This window comes from Copadichromis virginalis, linkage group LG1 (assembly GCF_057382275.1).
Source record: "Copadichromis virginalis isolate Kocher_CV1m ecotype Utaka linkage group LG1, C_Virginalis_male_GT1.1, whole genome shotgun sequence".
Lineage (NCBI taxonomy): Eukaryota > Metazoa > Chordata > Actinopteri > Cichliformes > Cichlidae > Copadichromis > Copadichromis virginalis.
This window is the reverse complement of record NC_140618.1, coordinates 24,553,596-24,578,526: the sequence shown is the minus strand read 5'-3', so window position 1 is coordinate 24,578,526 and position 24,931 is coordinate 24,553,596. Positions and strand designations below refer to the sequence as shown.

At 40.0% G+C, this 24,931-nt stretch overlaps 1 protein-coding gene across 2 annotated transcripts in view; it reads right to left on the bottom strand.

The window, feature by feature from the left end:
* Window positions 1-24,931, bottom strand: part of LOC146718809 (ephrin type-A receptor 6-like) — an 86,928-nt gene that overhangs the window by 11,613 nt on the left and 50,384 nt on the right. For both annotated transcript variants that reach the window (XM_085455878.1, XM_085455887.1), the window contains exons 7-11: window positions 13,754-13,909; window positions 12,763-13,113; window positions 2,835-2,959; window positions 2,331-2,493; window positions 116-221 (exon numbers count right to left, since the gene is read on the bottom strand). In XM_085455878.1, coding sequence (XP_085312004.1) covers window positions 116-221; window positions 2,331-2,493; window positions 2,835-2,959; window positions 12,763-13,113; window positions 13,754-13,909 — 901 coding nt within the window. The remainder of the gene's footprint in view (window positions 1-115; window positions 222-2,330; window positions 2,494-2,834; window positions 2,960-12,762; window positions 13,114-13,753; window positions 13,910-24,931) is intronic.

Below are 24,931 nucleotides of genomic sequence, written 5' to 3'. Positions count from 1 at the left end.
AGGAGTCCATTAACAGACTTCTGGTTGTGGCCTCACTCTGGAGATTATGAGAGAAAAAGGTGTGTGTGTGTGTTTCTGTGTGCGTGTGCACACAAAAAAACAGGGGATGTCTTACCGTCCAGTGATTAAAAGGAAGAGGGTAAGGATGACCAAAAGCGAAAAACCTCCTACAGATGCTGTGACAACCACCAGAACTTGACCCTGATCAGCAATATCAGGATCTGAGGAAAGTGAGAACAAAGTGACGGTGAAAACGGCGGAAAGATCATTCATCTGAATATTAAGAACTCTCCCTCCCAGACTTGATACCAGAGGAAGGACAAACTGCTTTGCGACACAAAATGTACTGAAAAGACCGACTGTGGTTTCTCTGTTACTAATTTAAAACAGTATCCATGTTTATACCCAATGAAAAGAAACGATCCAGGCATTTTGTAAGTTTCCTCTGTAAAAGATTAGTTGTCTCTCCTGAAATGAAAAGCCTATTTAAAGTTATTGTTGCGATTTGAATTGATTGGCTTCTGTTTTGACATTTGATTTGTTCTGACTAGGTTATTATAATCTTAATCTAAAAGAGTGAGATGTGCATGATGCGGCTGGATTGCAAGAAATTCATCATATTAGATGGAAAATTCAGCTGTACATTGAAATTATTATTATTATTTTTTTATCAATTGCATGTGAGTGACAGTCATTGATATTTATTTCTCCATGAATGTCTTAAATGCACTTTCCAGGACTCAGTGCGGTCCTGTGAAAAAACTAAGTACACTCTTTCGTAGGATTTAAGAGGGTAAGCAGCTGTCAGATGCTGCTAAGAAAATGCACTTTAAGTAGGGGTCACCAGGAGGAGTAGTCACCTCCATAAAAGGAGAAGTTTAGGCATTTTGCAGGTTTGGAGCATTCAGGTGAGTTAACATAATGTCACAATCTTCCAAAGAGTGAACATCCCAGACAGTCAGCCCAAGGTCAGAGTGCGCAATGTCAAAGGAATTGTGAAATCCTAAGGACTACATCTCAGATGCTACAGGTCTCAGTTGTCATGTTAGATGTTAAAGTTTAGGACATTACAATCAGAAAAAGACTGAACAAGTGTATCATGTTTGAAAGGGATGACAAGAAAAAGTTTCTTCTCCCTAATAGGTTTGCAAAGCTGCATCCAAACATACTACAAGGCTTCTGGAACAAAGTCCTTTTGACAGACAAGACCAGGGTGGAGATGTTTGGCCATAATGCACAGCATCATGTTTGAAGACAATCCAACAGACCATGGCATGGTGGTGGAGGGGTGAAGATTTGCGCTAGTTGCAAAGCCACATAACCTGGCCGTCTAGCAGTCATCAAACAAATTCCTCTGTATAACATCACATTCTTGCAACAGGGCAATGATCTCAAGCACATCAGCAAATCTGGGGCCTTAACAGAGCTGTGCAAAAATGAATGCTTGCAAACCTCAATGAACTAAAACAACATTGCAAAGAAGAGTGTGCACAATATGAGAGACTGATAAAATCACACAGAAAACAATTAGTTCAAGTTACTGGTGCTATAGGTGGTTCTACAAGCTACTGAATCATGACGAGTACTTATTTTTTCACAGGACTGCACAGGAAACAAAAAACTGTTTAATCACATCTGCCTTTAAACAAAATTTCTCTTGCACTGCAAAATAACATCCTTTTTTTTTCCGGTGTTCGTCTTGCATCCATTGTCAGTATCAGCTTGGTGATATATATTTGGTTAATAATAAGAAGTAGCAGGAGACAGGGACATTTCCTTTACTGACATGTAAATGTTTCATTTCACATATATTAAACATTTACTTGTGGATAACTTTTCTTACATTTCTCCAACAGTTATTGTAAAATTAAAGTATACGTGAACTGTGCGACTTATGAGTTGCACTATATAATGTCAACAGACTTATATCAAATTCACTCTTATAGTGAAATGTGAGAATATTCAAGTGAATATGTACACATTCATCATCTAAAGGGTGCCATACATGCTTAAGCAGACCATCAGAACTGGGAACTTATGGAAGCTTATAAGCACTTAAATAAATGGCTCACACCTCAATAAGCCCTGATGAGTTTCAGTGACTCGTAGCAAAGAATGATCATAAAACGTCTCCAAGGATTATATAGAGTTGGTAATCGACAGTGATGGCTCAACATCTGTGGCTTTCCAACTCCCTTTCTCTCTTGTGCATTGTTTTAAAACATACTCCAAATCCATCTGGAACAACAAATCTGCCTGATTATCAGTGCCGTTCCTCCCTAGCACATACAAACCACAACTCCCAAGTGCCCCATCCCTTGCAATCATACCCTCAGCTGCTGTTGTAAACTCAAAGTTGGGGCTGTATGCTGTGTAGCCAGCAGCAGTGCGAGCGCGCACATGGAAAACATAAACAGTCGAGGGTCTGAGGCCTGTCACCACAACACTGGGGGCTTTGGTCCGTGTTGATGAGTAGCTCAGCTGCTCTTGCTCCTAGAAAAGCAGAAACAGATTGCCAAACATGATAAACAAAGCCACATTATGGCACAAGAGATAAACGTGTTTTTGCATAAACCCATTATCACAGCAATGTCTTAACAGAAGACATCATTTCTGTCCTATTAACTATCAGAGCAGATGGTGAACAAAGCAGGGATAATGACACATTATGGATGCTCTACACTTATGTTTGGCTTTCTCAATTATTCACTGTGGTGCATTCTAGAGCAACGGCAATAAAAAACGCTTTTGCCACAAAGAGAATTACACATTGTACATAAACATAGTCTGAGAGAAGAAGAAGAACGTCATTCAATATGACAAAAAGGGTTTACCTTCTCATAATATTTCACTTCATAATCCACTATGTCTGAGGGTGGCTTTTCCACTTCTGACCAGGAGAGGGCGATGCTGTTTTGAGAGGCCCAGTCCTTCCTGACTACACCCACCAGAGCAGGACCTGAGGGTAAAGTGAAAGAGTGCAGGGTTTTGAGTCAGCTGTGATAAGAAAGCTGTGAGAACAACAGCGCTTCAAAGCTTGAAAATGATGTATTTTTACATGACTGGCATTTCTTGATAAGAAGTGTCTGTATCCATCACCGTGTTTCTACAATCAACAAAAAATACTTGACTTATTTGACTGACTTTCTTCCAATTGGTTGGCTTATTGAAAAGTGTCTTTATCAAAAGGGTGAACCTGTAAACACATTAACACTTTGGGAAGCATAAGCAAGCAAAAAAACACAATAAACAATATGTTTCTAGCACATCTGGGGGACCGAGAGTCGCCTGGCCAAGAAGCCCAGTAGACTGAGGAAACAAGTGATCCAGGCCATTTCCTGCTCTAGCCTCTGTGGTGAACTCTGAAGTATATTCACTGAATTTAGAGTCGGTACTGCAAAAGGGATTTCACAAGTGTCTTCAGTCATCAGAGAAAAGATGTAAGCATCAAAGAACCAGTTATACGGCTGCAATTGCAAATGAAAAGCTAAATAAACATCTGAAGCTGAACTTATGTAGTTTGTAGTAGACAATCTCAGGTAAAATAGCTGTTGTGAAATATCACAAGTAGGGCAGAGAAATGCATTCGGCATCACAGGAATACCCAAGATAAAAGTAAGACAGGGAAAAAACATTGATTTTGAAACATTTTATTGTCCAGCTACTGTGTAATGTTCAGTCTCAGAGAGACATTTTTGTCACAGAAACCACTAGACCTACACCAACTGTTTATCATGTTTGTCATTATTGCTGAGTTTTGGGGGAATATTTTACACAAGGCTGCTGAGGACATCATAAAATCACCTAGCAGAGAGTCAAATATTTACCATCAATTATTCATAAAGCCTCTGCTTCAACACAATATGATTTGGCAAACTAACAGATCCAGTCCCCCCTGTTGCTGTGCGTGCTGTTTGAGAGATCATTGTTGGAATACAAATTCAGGAGCAGATTGATGTCATAAATTGTCCTCATGCTCAGAGAAGCAGATAACCTATTCTATACCGAAGTCCACAGACTGGATGCGGCACTTCACAAAAAGGTGACATGTCCCTATAGCGAGTCGGATGCATTGGGGTGCAGAGGCAACTCTTACATCTTGTTAAGAAGCCAAAACGTTCTAGCAGGAGCTCAGCCCAGACACAACGCTTCACAGTCCAGCGGCTCAACCACTTGTATTTATTTTTGCAAAAAGAAAAATGGTGCACACATGAAACATGGTGTTTGATGCTGACTCCTGCAAAAATGCACACTCTGGGTGACAAATATGCAACATGCACACATCTTCAGACTCAAAGTGGTTTAAAAATGTATTTCTGTGTGAGACTGTAACTTCAGATGACTGTATTCTTCTGTGATACAGATACTCCAAAATATATCCATGTCAGAAATTTTTAAAATATAATGTTGTTATAATATAATCTTGTTATAAAGACGCCATAAAGCTAAAACTATCATAAAACTAAAGAAATGGGGGTCCACACAAAAAAATCACCTGCCAGCTGGTGGAATCTTTTCTGTGACATTTTAATCAGGTAAATGTGTGACTGTAAAAATGCATTTAAACGAGAGTTGTCTGCGTAAATGTCGAGGTTGCAATTGAGAAAGATGTTTTTCAGTTGGCTTTAGTGTAATTGAGCAGATCTTTACTATATGCATAACCCACTTAGGGGATAAAACTTTGTGAGCATCGTGTTACTAGAAGGGATTTCTGTTTGCAGCATACTGTACTGTATAAATTTATGCCTTTACTGTGTGAGAGAACTTGAGCTCGATTTTTAAATTTTTTTTTTTTCTCTAAATCTCTAGAAACCTTCTGCGCACTTATGGAAGAAGTTATTTTAGGTTCGGCACAAATCAGTCTGCTGCTCAGACACCTTCTGCTATGGATGAGTGACTCAAAGAGAACAATTATGGTCATTACAGTTTAATCACAAGTCACAAGGCAAACGATAATTGACGATTGAGCTTACTCTATAAGCTCTAGTTGGTTTATTGGCAACATGCAAAAATAGGTTAACCCTCAACTTCAAATGCTCAAAGAAATAAAGAAAGGACATGGGGGAAGAAGAGGGAGAGGGAGAGAGAGAGCAAGTGAGCAGGAAAAGCTGTAAAGAAATCCCATGGGGTTGCATCTCCCCAGCATCTGAGCATATAAATAGAAGTCAGTCTTATTCCCAGAGCAAAGGAGGATGAAAACTGAAGAGAATCCACTGGAGGAAAAAGGAGAAACAGCGAAGTAAGAGAGAGAGAATCTTCTGAATCAGGACACAACATGCATGGATTCAGCATGTGAGAACTTTGTGTGACCTGTTGTTTTTGCCTTACAAAAAGAAATCATTATGATGAAGGCAGTAACAGAGCTAAATCTTTGTTTTTTTGTCTGTTTCTTGTTTCAGGCGGATCAACAGTAAGACATCTGCGGTATGGCGTAAAATCAAAAATCGACTGCCAGAGAAAAGAGCATGGAACAGACAGGACTTCTAATGTACAGTAATTCGAAGCTTTGCAAAGCTTTGCACAGGACTCTGTGCAGTCCTGTGCAAAACTAAGAGCACCCTTACTGCTTCCATAAGAATTCACAGGGTAAGTAGCTAATGTGAGCACCTCTATAGCAGCAGACGTTTTAGCAGTTTCTCTGGTTTGAAGCATTTCATTGTGTTAACACAATCCCAGGAGGGAATGTCCAAGCAAATTCATGCCAAGTTCAGACTGTGCAATGCTCAGAGAAACCGCAAAGAAACCGAAGAGATACATCTTAGACTCTACAGGCCTTTGTTAGCATGTTAATGGCTAAATTTCATGAGACTACAATAAAAAAGAATCCCACAAAAGAATAAGCTTGCTCTGTTTGGAAGGGCTGCAAGGTTTGCAAAGTTGCATCTGATTTAACCACAAGACTTCTGGAAAAATATCCTTTTAACAGATGAGACCAAAGTGGGGATGTTTGGCAGTAATGCACACTGGTGCATTTTGGCCAATCACGACATATCAGCACAAACTACTGATGCCAATTGTCAAGCACGGGGGTGGAGAAGTGATGATTTGGGCTTGTTTTGCAGCAACAGAACCTGGGCACCTTGAGGTCATTTGACCATGAACTCCTTTGTACGCCCAAGTACTCTAGAGTCAAATGTGAATCTGTCTGACAGCTAAAGTTTAGCCCAAACTGGGTGATGTAACAGGACAATGATCCCAAGCACAGCAGCAAAACTACAACAGAATGACTGAAATAGAAGAGAACTGAATAGTGAATCAAGGCGGTGCAATGGCCCAGTCAAACGTTAACCTGACTGAAGTGCTGCGGTGGAAACCCAAGAGAGCTGTGCATAAATGTTGAAGTGAAAAGTGGACCTACCCTCCTCCACATTGATGTGAAAGACTGATAGAGTCACACAGAAAATGATTACTTTTAGTTATTGGTGCTAAAGGTGGATCTACAAGGTACTGAATGATGGGGTGTGATTAGTTTTTCACAGGACTGCATAAAATCCTATGAAAAATTCATTTTTCATGTCTTCAACATTCTTTCCACGCTCCTTAAAAAAAAGGTAAATTAAACTATTGATTGATATTAGCGTTTTAACACCTCTGATATAGGTGCCGTAAAATTTGGTGAAACAGTCTCATTCTTGGTGAAAAGCTCCACTGAAATCAAATTTTGAATGAATTTATAGCATTTTTATTGACATTATGCCCTTTGGAAAATTTGTCAGCTATAGTCAGATAGAATTGTTTTAACCACCACTGAAAGCTGTTAGTGATTTCTTATTAATAAGTAATCTTCGGGATTTAAAAACTACTATGATGAAGACAAGTCATTCAGTCTGGAATGAACTAAACAACAATGTGCAAAAATCTTAGGTGACTTCATAATTTAAACCAGAAGTTATTTGATTTCAATTATTTCAGCAAAGGTTCAGTGCATCATTCAATCTCACATTCTGATAACGGTTTGATTCAATTTGATATATAATTCAATACAAGTGATTCTTCTGTGCTGTGATTCTGCAGTCTAAATTTTGACAGGCTTAACAGATAACATGTTCCGCCTCTGCTCGGCTTTCTTTTTTTAAGTACGGTTTACTATTAACCCAGAGTGGGTCTATATTTGTGGCTGTCCACAAATATTGTAGGTGGACATTTTTAATCTGTGCACCGAACACCTTACACAAATATGCAGTGACTTTCTGTGTGCCTCCTCGCAGAATACTGCAGTGAACTTTGTGGGAGGCATCTTCAGTGAGAAATCCTCTGCTGAGCATCAACTACAGCAAGCTCAGAGCAGAGTGCAGTTCACGCTACATAAATACAGAGATCATCGTGCTCGCTCTGCAACGCATTGCTGCCTTTAGAGGTGAGAGGACAACAGCTGATGACTTTGACCTGTGCAGTGAAACCAACTATGGAGCAGAGAATGCAAAAATAGTCATTGAGATGAGCAACTGAGACACCATGACATTGAAAAAATACCCCTCAGAACAACAGTGTGACAATTAATTAACCAAATATCTCCACAATATCTCATCTGAGTCAATGAAAACTATTCTATTTAAAGATAAAGTGGCACCTTAACCAGGCATTTAACTTTTCAAGGTTAAATAAGCACCCTAGGAACTGAGAAGAGAAACGATTACTAATTCTGATTAATAGCTTTAACATATTAGCAGCATAATGAGTCATTAATAAACAATTTACCAATGATGGAAGGGTAACAGAAAATATATTGCTACTTTCCTCTCACTACATAATCCAGTTAATTTTTTCATTCTGCTTTTAATTGTCTATTATTCCATAATTGCCATAATATCACAATCAATTATTCGAATCACCTTGCAGCATCTGTCTTAACTGGTAATGAGACTGTCCATCCACAGTCTCGCTCCCCCCCCCCCCCCCCCCCCAAAAAAAAAGCTTAAGCAGACAGCATTTTTCATTCCATGATCATCCCACCTTAGTTGAATTTATTTTAAACCTATGCAGCGGTTTGAAGAGTTTAACATGATTTTCAATTTTTCTTTTTTAAACATCATCAAAAAAGAGCTTCCTGGAATATTTTTCCTTAATGCATAGCTAACTCATGCATACACCGACAGCCCCTTTGTTAGTTACAAAGTAACCAACATGGCAGCAACTCAGCACATTTAGGTGTGAAGACATGGTCATGACGACCTTTTGAAGTTCAAACTGAGCATCAGAATGAAGAAAGGCGGTAAAGTATCTTTTATCTTTGGCATGGTTGTTGGTGCCAGATGGGCTGCATGAGTGTTTCAGAAACTGCTGATGTGATGGGATTTTCCCACACAAGTGTTTACAGAGAAGAACCATTTAAAGAGAAAACATCCAGTGAGCAGCAGTTGTCTGGACCAAAATGACTTGCTGATGCCAGAGGTCAGATGAGACTCATCGGACTGCTTTGAACTGATAGGAAACAGTAACAGTAACATGCAACAGAAACCAAATAACCAGTTGTTATAAGCATATGGTCATGTCTGAATGGAAAAGACGCTGAATCTTGAGGCAGATGGGCTACAGCAGCAGAAGACCATGCAGCATGCCACTCCTGTCAATTACGAACATGAAACCGAGGCTTCAATTCACACCGGCTCACCAAAAATTAGAAGAAAGGAAAACTGTTGCCTGGCCTGGTGTATCCATTTCTGCTGTGACAATTAGATGGTACAGTAAGGATTTGGTATAAACTTTGACAAAACATAAATACATCCTGCCTTGTATCAGAAGCTTAGGCTGCTGGTGGTGTAATGGTGTGGGGGATATTTTCTTGGTGTACCGTGTAATGTTGCTGACCGTGTCCTCATCATGAATACACAGCTGACAAATCTCAAGCTAAAAATAGACCAAAAATCCCAGAGGATCACCTTCCAGCACCTTATTGAATATAAACCATGAAGAATTAAGGCACTTCTGAAGGCAAAAGCACTTCCAACACACTATTATTAAGGGGACCCTACTAAAGTGGCTTATATTAAATGTCACATGTTCATTTAAATTTGCATAAAAAACTCCATGTGATGCTGAGAATCAGCTGCTGACTCAAGCAAACGTGTCATTGCACAGATTCAATAATTCAATCTTTTAGTGAATATATTTCTTATTTTTAAAACTTTACCCATTTGTCATGTAAAATATGCAGAACAGGATCACTTTTATTTATCCAAACCACAACAAAGAAGCTGCTGTAATCTCCGTAACAGAGCTACGGTGTATGTGTTGTATCAATCAACAATCAAAGAAAAGTGAGTATTTCTGGTTTCTTTTCAGAGGAGTAATATAACAAAATGCAGATGAAATAACAGGAACGAGCTGAGGAAATGACCAGCACACCATGTGTGGGTGATACATGCGTGCAAATGTCTTATTTGTATGAATTTGCTTGCCTGCTTGTTTGTGTGTGTGTTTCTGGCTCTCTCTCTGTGTGCGTGTGTGTGTGTGTGTGTACAGTATGTCTACTGAGGAAAGGCAGTTTGACAAGTTAATCCACTCTAAACATCCTAATGGGAACATCCCCACAGGCTGCTTCTCTTCTGCTATGGAGATTATTTTTGCATTCCAACTTCCTCCCACTGGGCTTGCTGCCTTTGCCAGAGAGATGGGTGCCAGGCATGACACATACACACCTGACATCTGGTTTGCATGGTATGATGACAGCCCATCAGCACACATTTCAGTTTGTAAAAATAAAAACCTCGACACATTATTTCTCCCTGTATACTAAAGAGAATTATGAGGAATGACTGCGAAGTATTTTCTTAATGAGCAGGAGCATAAATATAATCTTATAACTGTCTGGACTCCTTGTTGTCACTTCATCATTAATGCTGCTTCATTCTCACTGCGTCTCACTGCTTTTGACACAGCAAGCCAGCGAATTCTACACATGGGCACAGGTTTTAAAATTTTAATCTGGATCACAATTTGAAGAGTCACCCTAATGAGCTGGTTGATTGGCCGGCTCACCACTTTGGTCCAGACTGAACAGGCTCAACAAGTATTGAACAGACTACTGTAAAATGTGGAATTTGGTACAGGCATTTCCCAGGAAATGAATCCTCCTGACTTTGGTGATAATTGGACTTGAGATGTTAAAAATAATGATGCATAATTTTTTAACAGGTTTAGATTTTTTCCTAAGCCTACTTTTAAAAAATGAAAAATGAGGAGAATTAATTAAATTACTACTTTACTTTCTGTTTTATTAAATTGAAATCATGATGCGCATGATCACTATTATATAATATAAAGATTAGCCAATTTATCAATTAAAAGAACATTATTGGTCAAGATTTTGACAATTCATGAATCATTTAAATGGTTAAAGAGTGATTTGGGGGCCATAGGCCAAAAAAATTCATAATAACCTTTCAGCATATTCAAGTAGTCTGTTATCTATGAATGTTTAAATATACTATTTTACACAATTGCTGAATTCTACTTCCATTCATACATCAGGCTGCCTACGTATCACACATACAGGACCTGCTTGGCCATGGAAACCCATGAAGCGCCCAGCACCAGAGGAGGTTTGGAGCTCTGCAGTTATTGAGTCAGCAGAGCGTTGGTGACTTTTATGCTTTGTCTTTCAGATTTCCAACCATTGCAGTTCTAGGTTATTTTTCACAGCCAAATATGAATAAGTGTTTTCTTAGAGGTGACCCTGAGCTGCACTACACTGCAAGCATTTCACTAGAGTAAAAATTACAGCGTGTGAATCTGAAAAGTTACATGCCCACACCAGTGATTACGTCTGTTCGGACTCTTTGTCATTAAAAAAAGATCAGAGTTCAGAACGTTAAGGACATGGTTCGGCCAGCAGTGATGGTGATGTTTAACCCAGCAGAGGCTGCGACCGGTCAAACCAGCTGTCACTAATTATCAGTTCAAAGAGTAATGAGAGACTAAACACGACGGGCCTTCTGTTGGTTTTTGCAGTCTGTTCTTTGCAGACAAGAGTTTATGAAATAAAAGCTTCTCTTTGCACCACCGCTGTGCAACCAAGAGCATTTCTTCTTTCTCAGAAGCAACGGTGTCATCAACTCTTGATTGCATCGCTTTAGTTTAAGGAGTCACACTCTTCCATTTTCATAACTTATCATTTATTTAAGCTCATCAGTTTGATAGTTTTGGTGCAAAGTCATCAGTATTTTGATCAAGCAGTTCATGAATAATGAGTTGTGAAATATTTAGAGGGCTTTAGCGTTTACTTGAGTTCATTAGATACATATTTAATCAACATTTGGGTAAACATTAAATACATTTAATCAACATTCGGGCAAATATTGTGCCGGAGTGTCAATGTGAGCGACCACGGGAAAGGGATCAGCCTTCAAAAGATTCTTACATCCAGTTATATGTTGTTTACATTTCCCAAGCTTCAAATATCTTCATCATTCACTCTTCTCGGTTTAAATACTTAAATAAATGTCAAAGCAGTATTACAACAATGACAACTATGATTTAGCACAGACACTCACAGCTCCTCACTGTCTCGTTTGAGCTGCTGATAACTGAGATCACTGAGTACGACTCTAGTTCTCATCAGGATTTAATCTCAATACAAACTTCATACGCATGCTGAAAGGGGAGGAAACGTGCACATACATCCCAGCATAATTTATTAATCCACCTGCTTCCCTTCCTTCATCTCAACCTTCTCCATCAATTATTTCACTACTATTCCCGACCTTGAAGTTTAAGGTTAAAGCTGAATTTCAGGTCTCTTATTTTTTACTAATTCAAGCCTGAGACGATGTTCCTTTGTGAACTTGTAGATCTAGTTGACCCCGGGTCTGCTGGGTTTCACTAATTAGGAATAGGTTCAGGTCACACTGACTCTGTCAGCAATTCAAAGGTCAGGAGTGCGTTCCATTTATTGACGCATTAAGCTGGAGGGAGAGATGGAGACTTAAGAGGTCTCAGGGTCCCCAGGAAAGAGGAAAGTAAATCCCCTTCCTCATTACTGTAATGAATAACCTAAACTGCAATGCAAAAAACAATATTCATGAAGTATGAATTAGTTCCTGTCTAACCACAGTGTATTATTGGTCAAGAATAATTACAATTATGTAAATGTAATGGGGATTGACATTTAACTCAAAAAATGAGAAAATTACAGTGAGCAGCAGGGGTTAGCTCTGCTGCTTCACAGCAAGAAGGTCCTGGGTTTGAATACACTGGTCATCCTGAGGCCTGGTTTAAAACTTCTTCCTGTGCCTGTGTGGGTTTTTTTCCGGTACCCCAGCTTTCTCTCACTGTACAGAGACATTGTTAGGTTAACTGGTGATTCTAAATTGACGATAGTTGTGAATCTGAGTGTGAATGGGTGTCCGTCTCTCTGTGTTAGCCCTGTGACAGACTGGTGGCCAGTCCAAAGCGTACTCTGCCTTTTACCCCTGAGAAGGTCATGAAAGCTGAAGGCTCTGCCTCCCATTCTACTTTTAAATACACAGAAGAATCACGAGTAAGCCTGCAGTCTGGGAGTGAAGGGCTCTATTGGAGTGATACGGTAGTATGAGGTCTTTAAGATAAGATGATTATAATCCATCATCAATTCTGTTTAATCTCTTATGAAATTATTAATAAATTCATCAATATGCTTTCTCGTTAAATAAACTGTATTAATACAGATCCTATTTGCAGGTAGGGTTACATCTGCCTGCTATTATTACCACCACCATTTTAAAAAAGCAAAACAACCAGAACTGGAAAACAAAACGAAAGACCGCCTGAGTGAACAGGACTTACCAGCTTGGTGTGTCGTGACGGTCACATTTGCCAGCGAGCGTGCAGTCATACCCAGCCCAGAGACCCCGTTCACAGCCTCAACGTGGAAGGTGTAGCTAGCGAGCATTGCAAAGTCCAGTATTGCTACAGAGGTGCCAGTAATGCCGAGTGGCCGTGGGATAAAGTGCAGGTCAGGCTCGCACGGCTCACACTGTGTCACAGCACCGCTGCTGTCACTCCCACCACAGCGCTGGCACAGTATGTTGTAAGTGATGTCCTTTCTGCCTCCTGTATCACTGGGAGGCATCCACTGCAAGAAGAGAGCTGTGTCATTGATGAGTGAGACCAGGTTCCTGGGAGCTGATGGAGGCCCTGAAAGAGAGAAGAAAAGTATTTAGAGACAGACATTTTTTTTTTTTTTTTGGCGACTGCACTTGCCACTTTTTGAGATGGATATTCTCCAGGACACTTATGCGACCTTGAATATGAAGCAATGGTTGGCACATGATCACCATAATCTGACAAGTTTGCACGCTGAGCATATTTTTATTCCTTAGCATGTGTGTTCAGTGTGTAGGTACAGCAAGTGTGTGGGTGGTTGGCTTTCAACATTTCCGGCTTCATTCCAGCAACTTGTGTCAATTTCCCGGCTAAAATTTCAGGGTTTTTTTTTCAGTTTTCACACCTGTACAATAAAAAAAAATCTGAGCTGTTTGAGTGTATCTTCAAATATCTGCATGTAGGCGTGTGAGAGGATAGCTCTCAGAGTGTAAGAGTGTTTCATTCCAGCATGATACTTGTCAGTTTCATCGATACACCGCTCAGAAATGTCCAAACTTGGTGAGCAGAAATTTAAATGTGACTCAATCACACTGTTAAAACTTAAACAGCAAAACGAAACTAAAAAAATAAATAAAACCAGAAACGATGGGGTGAATGTTGGCACAGCAGTCACAAAATTGGATTTCTGCAAGCAGGAAAGAGACGAAAGGTTTTGTAGCTTTCTACTAACTTGTACAAGCCATAGTAGTGGGGTCTTTGAGAGCCCTGTAGAAGCCTTTATCACAGTGACAGATGGTGGCCGCCTGGTCATGGCTAGAGCTGTGTAGAGGACACTTGGAGCATTTAGTGTTTCCAGCATACGCCTTGAAGGAGCCAGGCTTGCAAGCTGGAGAAAAAAGAGATGCAAAGGGTGAGTGCTCCTTATGCAACTGCATTTCCATCAGCGCACATACTCTTAATCGAAACTCCAGCTGCTTCGCTCCTCACCTGTGGTCTGACCTTATTTCCCGAGGTACTATCTGTCACCTTCTTATTAGCTCACTAAGCCACATGTCCTGTAAAGTGGCCCTTCTAAGAAATGGCACACACCTGTAAAGCCATTTCTTTTTTACAGAATAGAGAATCACAAAATCACACAACCCACATGGTGAGCTTACAAGGTTTATTAGGCCACCTGTCATAAAAACAAGAAAACGCAAGCGTTCTAGAAATCTGTCAAAGACTAAACTAACCAAATAAATATGTTATTATTTATCAGGCAAATAAACTGAATTCATGTCATGATTCAACTGAATCAGTACTTCAAGTAAATAACAACAACAACAACAACAACAACAATAATAATAATAATAATAACAATGTTTAATACATTTTTATAAATCTAGATATATTTGGTAATTGCCAGTACTGTTAATTTAGGGCAGCCATGACAAACCTTACATTGGGCAGTGGTCTAATAAATTTGTTAAGCACTGTATACGACAATATGTTGTTTAAAAACACATTAGCACACAAAGTAAAACACATGCTGATACAGTCCATTCATCTATTATCTTAATCACAATGTTACAAGAGGCTGGAGCTTATCCCAGCGGAAAATGGGCTAAAGGTGAGTCGTAATTATGTCTTCAGACTGTGAGAAGACACAGAAAAATCCAGACACATGTCCTATCCGTGATTAACCTTAGCACATTAATCCAGATATTATTCTGAATGTTTTTCATGCAACACAGTGGCTGATGGTGAACAGTACTCCTGGCAAATGAAGATGAGAGTTACCGTAGGTAGACGTTTGTTAGATGACTGGATATCAGAGAAATATTTCAAAACTAAACAATGCAAGAACACCATGCACTCACTGTGCTGTTTACACTAAATTCTGACTCCACCATCTGAATGTTACAACTCAAACTGAGACTCATCAGACTAGGCAACATTTTTTCAATCTACCGTTGTCCGGTTTTGTCAGTGTGAATTGTAGCCTCAGTTTTCTGTTCTTAGGTAACAGCAGTGGCATCCAGTGTGGACTTCTGCTGCTGCTGACCATCTGCTTCAAATTTGACGTATCGTGTGGTCAGAGATGCTTTTCTGCTCACCTCAGTTATACTGAGAGGTTATTTGAGTTACTCTTGCCTTTATCTGACCTCTGACATCAGCAAGGCTTTTTCATCAGCTACTACTCACTATTTTCTCTTTTTTAAACTATTCCCTATGAAAACTCCAGAGACTGGGAAAATCCCAGTAGATTAGTAGCTTTTGAAATGTTCAGACCAACTCATCTGGCACCAACAATCATGTCACACTCAAAGTCACTTAAATAATAATTCTTCCACACTGTCATGACCATGTTTATATACTTAAATGCGCTGACTTCCTGAGATGATATTTTCCTTAACTTTCAGTTGAACAGGTGTACCTAACAAAGTGGCCAGTGACCATATTTTTTGCTTAAGTCCTTCAAATTGACAAAAAAGGAGTAGTAGCTAAAGGCTAAATAACGATTTTTGGCAGCAATTTGTTTTAATCAGCAGGTTTAACCCAGTTTAAGGTCACTTTGTAGTCTTGCAAGTAGGTAAAAGAGGAGCGATTAACATACGAATAATTCATTATTAAAATGTTAATACAACCTGCTTCCTGCTGAAATCTCAATCCACTTACACAGTCCATTCTGCTGACCGGGTATTTGCAGTTTTCCATCCTTAGACTGTTTCACTTTACCTCCAGTGTTACTTGCCCATTTCTTTCTTTCCATCAACTCACACAACTCTCCTTTCCTTATCTTTTCAATTTTTCTCTCCCCCCCAACTGTTATACTCTGCAACAATTTTCACCTATTCTTGTTTTTCATCTTTATTCCAATGTATTTTTTTCTTTTCCCATCTCTCGTCTTCTTCGTCGCTCTTTTTCCTCGAGGCTTATCAGAAGATGGAAAAACCACTGCAGATTGCCTCCTTTTCCCCTGACTTATCTTGGCACAGAAGAATAAAGCATTAATAGTGCAGTTATTTAATATTCTGGGAATTTGTGGATGATTTTATTGCCATTTTATTGCAGTTGAGTTGAGTGATTTTTTTTCTTTCTTTCGTGAGAATATATATACTTGTGGGTGGAATAATAATTAAAGAAATAGGAAATACTGTATATATACACTGAGAAATTCAATCAAGCCAGAAGGTTTATATAATTTCAGCTTCATTTTAATATCTTCATATATTTTCTGTAAGTAAGCAAAAATACATAGTAGTTAACTGACTTTATTTTTCCGTAATCACATCATCTTCATATATTGCCTAATGCATTAATGCCTCCATTGAAATACACTACCACTTTAAATTCTCTATTGACGCTAGCCTTTTTTTATCATAAGCGTGATAAATGATGTCCTGCTGTGACACAGTCCCCAGCACTGTACAAAGGATGACTGATGGAGGATTATTACTGTTTGAAATCAATTATATTCAATTATTTTTGTGTGTGTATATAGTAATGCTAAGATATAATGTTTCATGAAAGTCATTTTTGCAGTGACACCAAATCTGTTCGTGCAGTTTCTCCAGGATCTACATACATCAGCTTTTCAATACTCAAGAGAGTACTGCATGACTGAGAAAGAAACTTCCTCCCTCAAGCTGGATTGCTGCTACTTTAGTCAACCTAGTGATGGAAACTTTCTCACTGATATTATTACACTAGATAAGACAGGAAAAACTGCAGTCTGTCACATAATCTTGGAAAATTAATGTAAAGAGAAGATAACTTGGACTATTTTAAATACACCTCCCCCGTCCTGTTCACCGAACGGAGAAACTGATCTAACTAAACACTAATCTTCAGAGTGGTATTTTTTTGTGAGTGTGGGATAAAATTCATTTCTTCTTCCAAAGAAAACTGAAATTGTATCATAGTATCCCTGCCAGTGTAAGCCTGGCAGGGATACCATGCCAGAGTTGGTACCTCTGCCAAGTCTGGCATGTAAAATAGTAGAACTAGCATAGAAAATAGCCACTTTTATGAGTATATAACATAAATGTTTATCAAAACACCCCAGACACACTACAACTTGACATTTTCTGCTCAAACAACCCTGTGCCAAGTGTGGAGTCTTTCAAGTTCCTGTTCACTATTATCTCTCAGCTCCGGAAGTGGGAGCCCAACACCAACTCTATTCAAAAAGTCCCAACAGTTGACGTCCTTTCAGCTGAGGAAGGATGGCCTATCATAGGAGCTACTGATCAAGTTCTACACTGCGGTCATCAAGTCTGTCGTGCGCAGTCTGCTTCAGACACAAAACAGGTTAGTATGACTACCTACCTAGTACTACTAGCGCTACTATAAACTCTAAAGAATGTAGAGAAAATAACTGGCGTCCCCTTGTCCAGCCTCCAGAACTCCTCAAGAACCAGTGAGCAGGCAGCAAACATGATCAGAAATTCCTCACACTCTGGACACAACTTTTTCAACTCTTCCCCTCCGGCAGGTGTGACAGATCCACCTACACCAGAACAACCAGACTCAGAAACAGCTTCCTTCCCACTGCCATTATCCTCATAAACAACTAAGTTGTACCTATGCCAAGTATTTATTATTAGGTAGTCTAGGTAGTTATTGCATTCTGCTCTGAATCTACAATGACTGTGTTCTACAACAGTTCTACATGTACACAACATTATATTTCACACATAATGCATAATCGTTGTGCTGCACCAGTCTACTTCCTTACGCATGTGTTTGTCTTATATTTTATCTGTTTGTGGTTGGCAGTAAGCCTACTCTGTGTATAATGAATCCATATATAACATATATTGTTTAGACTTTTCTAAACACCCAGTTGCTGGTAATCAGATGAACTCGATTAATTGATCAACGGCGAGTGTGAGCAACTCTAGAAAGCTTTGAAAGTTTGCTGACTTGGAGCATTCAGGTGTGTATTAACACAATGCCACAATCTTCCCAGGAGTGGATGAGAATTTAGCCACAAAGTCAGACCATGCAATTCTTAGAGAAACTACCAAGAAGAGCTACATCTAAGACTCTGAATGCCTCAGTTAGCATGTTAAAGTTCATGACAGTATAACAAAAACTAAGACTAAACAAGTGAGGCCTGTTTGTTAGAGTTGCCAAGACAAAGCATCTTCTATCTACAAAGAACATGGCTTAGGTTTGCAAACTGCAAGACCTCTGGTACAATGTCCTTTGGGAGTGGAGATGTTTAGCTATATTGCAAAATATAAGAAAGCTGTGCCTAAACAAACGTCCACTAATCTCAAAGAAGTGAAGCAACATTGTGAAGAAGAGTGGTCCAGAATTCCTCTACAATGATGTGAAAGAATGAGACATACAGAACATTATTAAAGTTATTGCTGGTTCTATTCAATTAGGGCATATTTAGTTTTTCACAGGACTGTATATAGTGGAAACACCATCAACTGAAGTGTCCTTGTATGTGTAACACCCTTGGTTAAAACAAATCTGATTGTGATCTGATCTGTGAAGGACAGTTTTTAAATCAACTTATAATTTTCCCATTTGAATCGCCAGGTAACAAAAAGATCAGTCACTACAGTGGGGCAAAAAAGTATTTAGTCAGCCACCAATTGTGCAAGTTCCCCCACTTAAAGTGATGACAGAGGTCAGTAATTTGCACCAGAGGTACACTTCAACTGTGAGAGACAGAATGTGAGAAAAAAATCCATGAATCCACATGGTAGGATTTGTAAAGAATTTATTTGTAAATTAGGGTGGAAAATAAGTATTTGGTCACCTCAAACAAGGAAAATCTCTGGCTCTCACAGACCTGTAACGTCTTCTGTAAGAAGCTTTTCTGTCCCCCACTCGTTACCTGTATGAATGGCACCTGTTTGAACTCATCATCTGTATAAAAGACACCTGTCCACAGCCTCAAACAGTCAGACTCCAAACTCCGCCATGGCCAAGACCAAAGAGCTTTCGAAGGACACCAGGAAAAGTATTGTAGACCTGCACCAGACTGGGAAGAGTGAATCTACAATAGGCAAGCACCTTGGTGTGAAAAAATCAACTGTGGGAGCAATCATCAGAAAATGGAAGACATACAAGACCACTGATAATCTCCCTCGATCTGGGGCTCCACGCAAGATCTCATCCCGTGGGGTCAAAATGATCATGAGAACGGTGAGCAAAGATCCCAGAACCACACGGGGGGACCTGGTGAATGACCTGCAGAGAGCTGGGACCAAAGTAACAAAGGTCACCATCAGTAACACACTACAACGGCAGGGAATCAAATCCCGCAGTGCCAGACGTGTTCCGCTGCTGAAGCCAGTGCATGTCCAGGCCCGTCTGAAGTTTGCCAGAGAGCACATGGATGATACAGCAGAGGATTGGGAGAATGTCATGTGGTCAGATGAAACCAAAGTAGAACTTTTTGGTATAAACTCAACTCGTCGTGTTTGGAGGAAGAAGAATACTGAGTTGCATCCCAAGAACACCATACCTACTGTGAAGCATGGGGGTGGAAATATCATGCTATGGGGCTGTTTTTCTGCCAAGGGGACAGGACGACTGATCCGTGTTAAGGACAGAATGAATGGGGCCATGTATCGTGAGATTTTGAGCCAAAACCTCCTTCCATCAGTGAGAACTTTGAAGATGAAACGAGGCTGGGTCTTCCAACATGACAATGATCCAAAACACACCGCCCGGGCAACAAAGGAGTGGCTCCGTAAGAAGCATTTGAAAGTCCTGGAGTGGCCTAGCCAGTCTCCAGACCTCAACCCCATAGAAAATCTGTGGCAGGAGTTGAAAGTCCGTGTTGCTCGGCGACAGCCCCAAAACACCACTGCTCTCGAGAAGATCTGCATGGAGGTATGGGCCAAAATACCAGCTGCTGTGTGTGCAAACCTGGTAAAGACCTATAGTAAACGTTTGACCTCTGTTATTGCCAACAAAGGTTATGTTACAAAGTATTGAGTTGTATTTTTGTTATTGACCAAATACTTATTTTCCACCCTAATTTACGAATAAATTCTTTACAAATCCTACCATGTGGATTCATGGATTTTTTTTTCACATTCTGTCTCTCACAGTTGAAGTGTACCTCTGGTGCAAATTACTGACCTCTGTCATCATTTTAAGTGGGGGAACTTGCACAATCGGTGGCTGACTAAATACTTTTTTGCCCCACTGTATGTGGACATAAAAACATGAGGTGAGATGGTAAGCACAACTACCAAGGTGCATTTGAGTAAGATCACATAGTTTGAACTTTACTTACATAAGCTGCTATATAACCTGCCTCTAACAGGCATAGAGCTGCCGAGAGTGAGGATCTGCTACTTTCTCCCCATTCTGCATACATATTATATATATATGACACTGCAGGGCTACTGAGTCCTGCTATTTTGTTGCTATTTTTCCCCTCTATGACTTCAAGCAAATTCCAAGAAAAATACCTTGCAACTCAATAACTGAATTCTCCAATGAAGAAAGCTGCAGAAAAGTCAATAATTATGTTGCTTTTGAATATATTTTACTACTTTGAGGATTTACTTTGGAATCAATCCAAGAACTGAGAGAGGAAAAGTGCTGTGCAGCTATCTTGCCACGTACTGTAATTTGACCAACAGTGAATGATGCAAACTTTAAAAAATGATAACCATTAAACCAAATCCTCTCCTGATTAACAAAACTGATTGTCGTTTTCATTCTAATAGATTTTTTCTTGAAACCAGGTCATCAAATGTTACTATATTTCTTTAAGTAGCAATGTTGAAAGCTTTTCATTAAACTTTGAATGACAGGTGATGCATAGTTAAGCAAAAATACTATGTAACAAAGGAAGAGGCGGGAAAAAACTCTATGGATAAATAGGTGGAAAGAAATGAGCATAAATTTGGATGTAAAGAGGATGAGATGAAAGATTGACATCCAGACGGAAATCCTTGCCAAAATCACATTGCTGCTTAGGTCCTAATGAGAAGAGTAATTTGTCACCCAGCTTCAATTTTTGAGGCACCTTCATCTGGATATTACCTTCTCTCCATGCAGAGGTCCTGCCAAAGGCAACAAACACACTGATTCATTTGAAATTCCAGCTGCTCCCTGCTTTCTAGTATAAGCTAGGAAGATCACCACCAAAAAGCAATTACAATACTCATACTGATATTTCTGTCCAAAAGTCAGAAAAAACATTCCAAACACACACACACACACACACACACACACACACACACACACACACACACACACACACACATAAAGTAATGCTATTTGTTTGCTACCACTTTTTGGGGGGATTTTGTCATGTAATCTTCCTTCATGTCATGTATTTTTATTAAAAGGAATAATATGCTTCTTTTTCCCCCATTTAACAGTACATTCTCACATTTATTGGCCACTTTATGCTTCAGCAGGAAATCTATGTCGTAACCTACAAAGTAATAGCAAACCCCTCTGAACCCCACACGGTAGCCTGACGTGCACCTCCAGAGAAATGTAATAATGTTGGATCAACGCAGCACACAAGCGTTGTGATTGGCCTCTTCAGATCAGAGAGAATAACAATCATCAGGTCAGTATAAAGAATAATAATAACACATCAACAGAAAGACTCAGAAATGTTAGCATTTCAGAGGATAGTTGAAACTATCGCAATGGACACGAGGGAAGGTACAAAGAAGTGTAAAAACTAGAGAGACAGAAGAAGAACAACAAAAAATAACCCCAAAATAAAAAACTGGCCAAAACAAAGAGCGGGAACCCACGGGAGAAAAAAGCTTTGCCCAAAAGAACATTTGGCTACACTCTCTACGGGACTATCCTGCACAATCAAAAATTACACTGAAGGGAGACTATGGGCTCAAATTGTGGTCATAAATATTTTGTACTTGTAAATCAGGATTTGTATGTGTAAAAAGAATTTGTGTGTCTGTAAAAAGATTTATGTGTGGACTCAGCCAAAAAATACATGTTAAACTCAAGTTTCAAGTTACAAGTACGAATTTGACCCCATTTTTCTTCCTTTCATCTGATTGGCCAATGTCATGTCAATCACAAATTTAACTATCCAATCAGAGAACACATGGGTTTGGCTGTCGGAGGGGCGCTTTTTTGAACTGCAGGTCCTTGAAGGGTAATACAGTTTGAAGCTGGAGGATCTCTATATAAATATCCGATAGAAGCTAGGTCCCCTAACTTTCAGCAGCTGCTGAAAGGATAAAGTTGTGGTATATCAGTGGTTAGAAATACCATTATTACTTTAGGATTAGTTTAACACAAAGTCAGGGTTGACCCGGGACCATGACTGTGAGTCACAGTGCGCAGCATAAAGGTCCTTTCACATCAGACGCAGCATGTGCTGCTAACGCTAACTGCTAACTAAAAGCCAAGGATCCAGAATTTGTTGCGCTGGGGTTTTGCAGCAGCTCTACCTGTACTAGATGCACCTGCTCCTTGTCGTTTCTATCTCTGACTTTATGTCCTCTGCAAGAGTTTCTGTTTTTTTTTTTATCTTCAAATGTTCAATAAAAACATGCATCACTAATTCATAACGAAGAAAGCTTTGTAACTATCCCCACTAGTGAAGACTGTCATTTCCACAACATAGCCCCCCCCCAGCACTGTTGGGTGAGTAAGCATGGGTGATATTAGGCTACTGAGGTTTCTCACATTACATCATGCACAACAAAAGTTGTCAGCCATTTTGGATATGATACAGCTACTGGTTACTAGGGAGATCTGTATTCCCCAACTGGTTGGCAATGGTTCCTGGAGGATGCTGGCTTTACTGGATCAAATAGGTTGCAAAGAAAGTTACTTTTGTTGGTAGCAGATTTCCATGGTTACCTGTAGTTTCATGTTTTAATTTTTGTCTGTAAATTTGAGAAAGTGCTCACAAATTGGAAACAGGCAAGGTTCAAAGTAAAACTTGTGCCTCACTGCTGTAGCCAACATGTTTCAAAGTGCACAAATTTTACGCTGAAGGGAAACTATCCCTGTTTCCTGTTTCAGTTGCACTTTTCACAGTTTTGAGAGCAGCTGGGCTGTGTTTGTAGACATGTCCGTCACTTCAATTCAAACTATGACCGCACCAATATGCTAGCGACCACAGCAATGACAAAGCCTTGTTTTTTGTACCAGTTTTTTGCCAGCTGGGGAAAATACATTTTAGCAACAGGTGGTTGCCAGGAGGTCACCGACTGGTCTCTTATACAGTGGGGCAAAAAAGTATTTAGTCAGCCACCGATTGTGCAAGTTCCCCCACCTAAAATGATGACAGAGGTCAGTAATTTGCACTAGAGGTACACTTCAACTGTGAGAGACAGAATGTGAAAAAAAAATCCATGAATTCACATGGTAGGATTTGTAAGGAATTTATTCGTAAATTAGGGTGGAAAATAAGTATTTGGTCACCTCAAACAAGGAAAATCTCTGGCTCTCACAGACCTGTAACGTCTTCTGTAAGAAGCTTTTCTGTCCCCCACTCGTTACCTGTATGAATGGCACCTGTTTGAACTCATCATCTGTATAAAAGACACCTGTCCACAGCCTCAAACAGTCAGACTCCAAACGCCGCCATGGCCAAGACCAAAGAGCTTTCGAAGGACACCAGGAAAAGTATTGTAGACCTGCACCAGACTGGGAAGAATGAATCTACAATAGGCAAGCACCTTGGTGTGAAAAAATCAACTGTGGGAGCAATCATCAGAAAATGGAAGACATACAAGACCACTGATAATCTCCCTCGATCTGGGGCTCCACGCAAGATCTCATCCCGTGGGGTCAAAATGATCATGAGAACGGTGAGCAAAGATCCCAGAACCACACGGGGGGACCTGGTGAATGACCTGCAGAGAGCTGGGACCAAAGTAACAAAGGTCACCATCAGTAACACACTACAACGGCAGGGAATCAAATCCCGCAGTGCCAGACGTGTTCCGCTGCTGAAGCCAGTGCATGTCCAGGCCCGTCTGAAGTTTGCCAGAGAGCACATGGATGATACAGCAGAGGATTGGGAGAATGTCATGTGGTCAGATGAAACCAAAGTAGAACTTCTTGGTATAAACTCAACTCGTCGTGTTTGGAGGAAGAAGAATACTGAGTTGCATCCCAAGAACACCATACCTACTGTGAAGCATGGGGGTGGAAACATCATGCTATGGGGCTGTTTTTCTGCCAAGGGGACAGGACGACTGATCCGTGTTAAGGACAGAATGAATGGGGCCATGTATCGTGAGATTTTGAGCCAAAACCTCCTTCCATCAGTGAGAACTTTGAAGATGAAACGAGGCTGGGTCTTCCAACATGACAATGATCCAAAACACACCGCCCGGGCAACAAAGGAGTGGCTCCGTAAGAAGCATTTGAAAGTCCTGGAGTGGCCTAGCCAGTCTCCAGACCTCAACCCCATAGAAAATCTGTGGCGGGAGTTGAAAGTCCGTGTTGCTCGGCGACAGCCCCAAAACATCACTGCTCTCGAGAAGATCTGCATGGAGGAATGGGCCAAAATACCAGCTACTGTGTGTGCAAACCTGGTAAAGACCTATAGTAAACGTTTGACCTCTGTTATTGCCAACAAAGGTTATGTTACAAAGTATTGAGTTGTATTTTTGTTATTGACCAAATACTTATTTTCCACCCTAATTTACGAATAAATTCTTTACAAATCCTACCATGTGGATTCATGGATTTGTTTTTCACATTCTGTCTCTCACAGTTGAAGTGTACCTCTGGTGCAAATTACTGACCTCTGTCATCATTTTAGGTGGGGGAACTTGCACAATCGGTGGCTGACTAAATACTTTTTTGCCCCACTGTACTTACCTGAATACCTGCTTGACCTGCTCTTATGCCAACTGCTGTTGAAAGCTTGCTAGCAGTGGAGCTCCAAGTACTGCAACCCTAAATCTGAAGAAAGATGAGAGGATCGCCA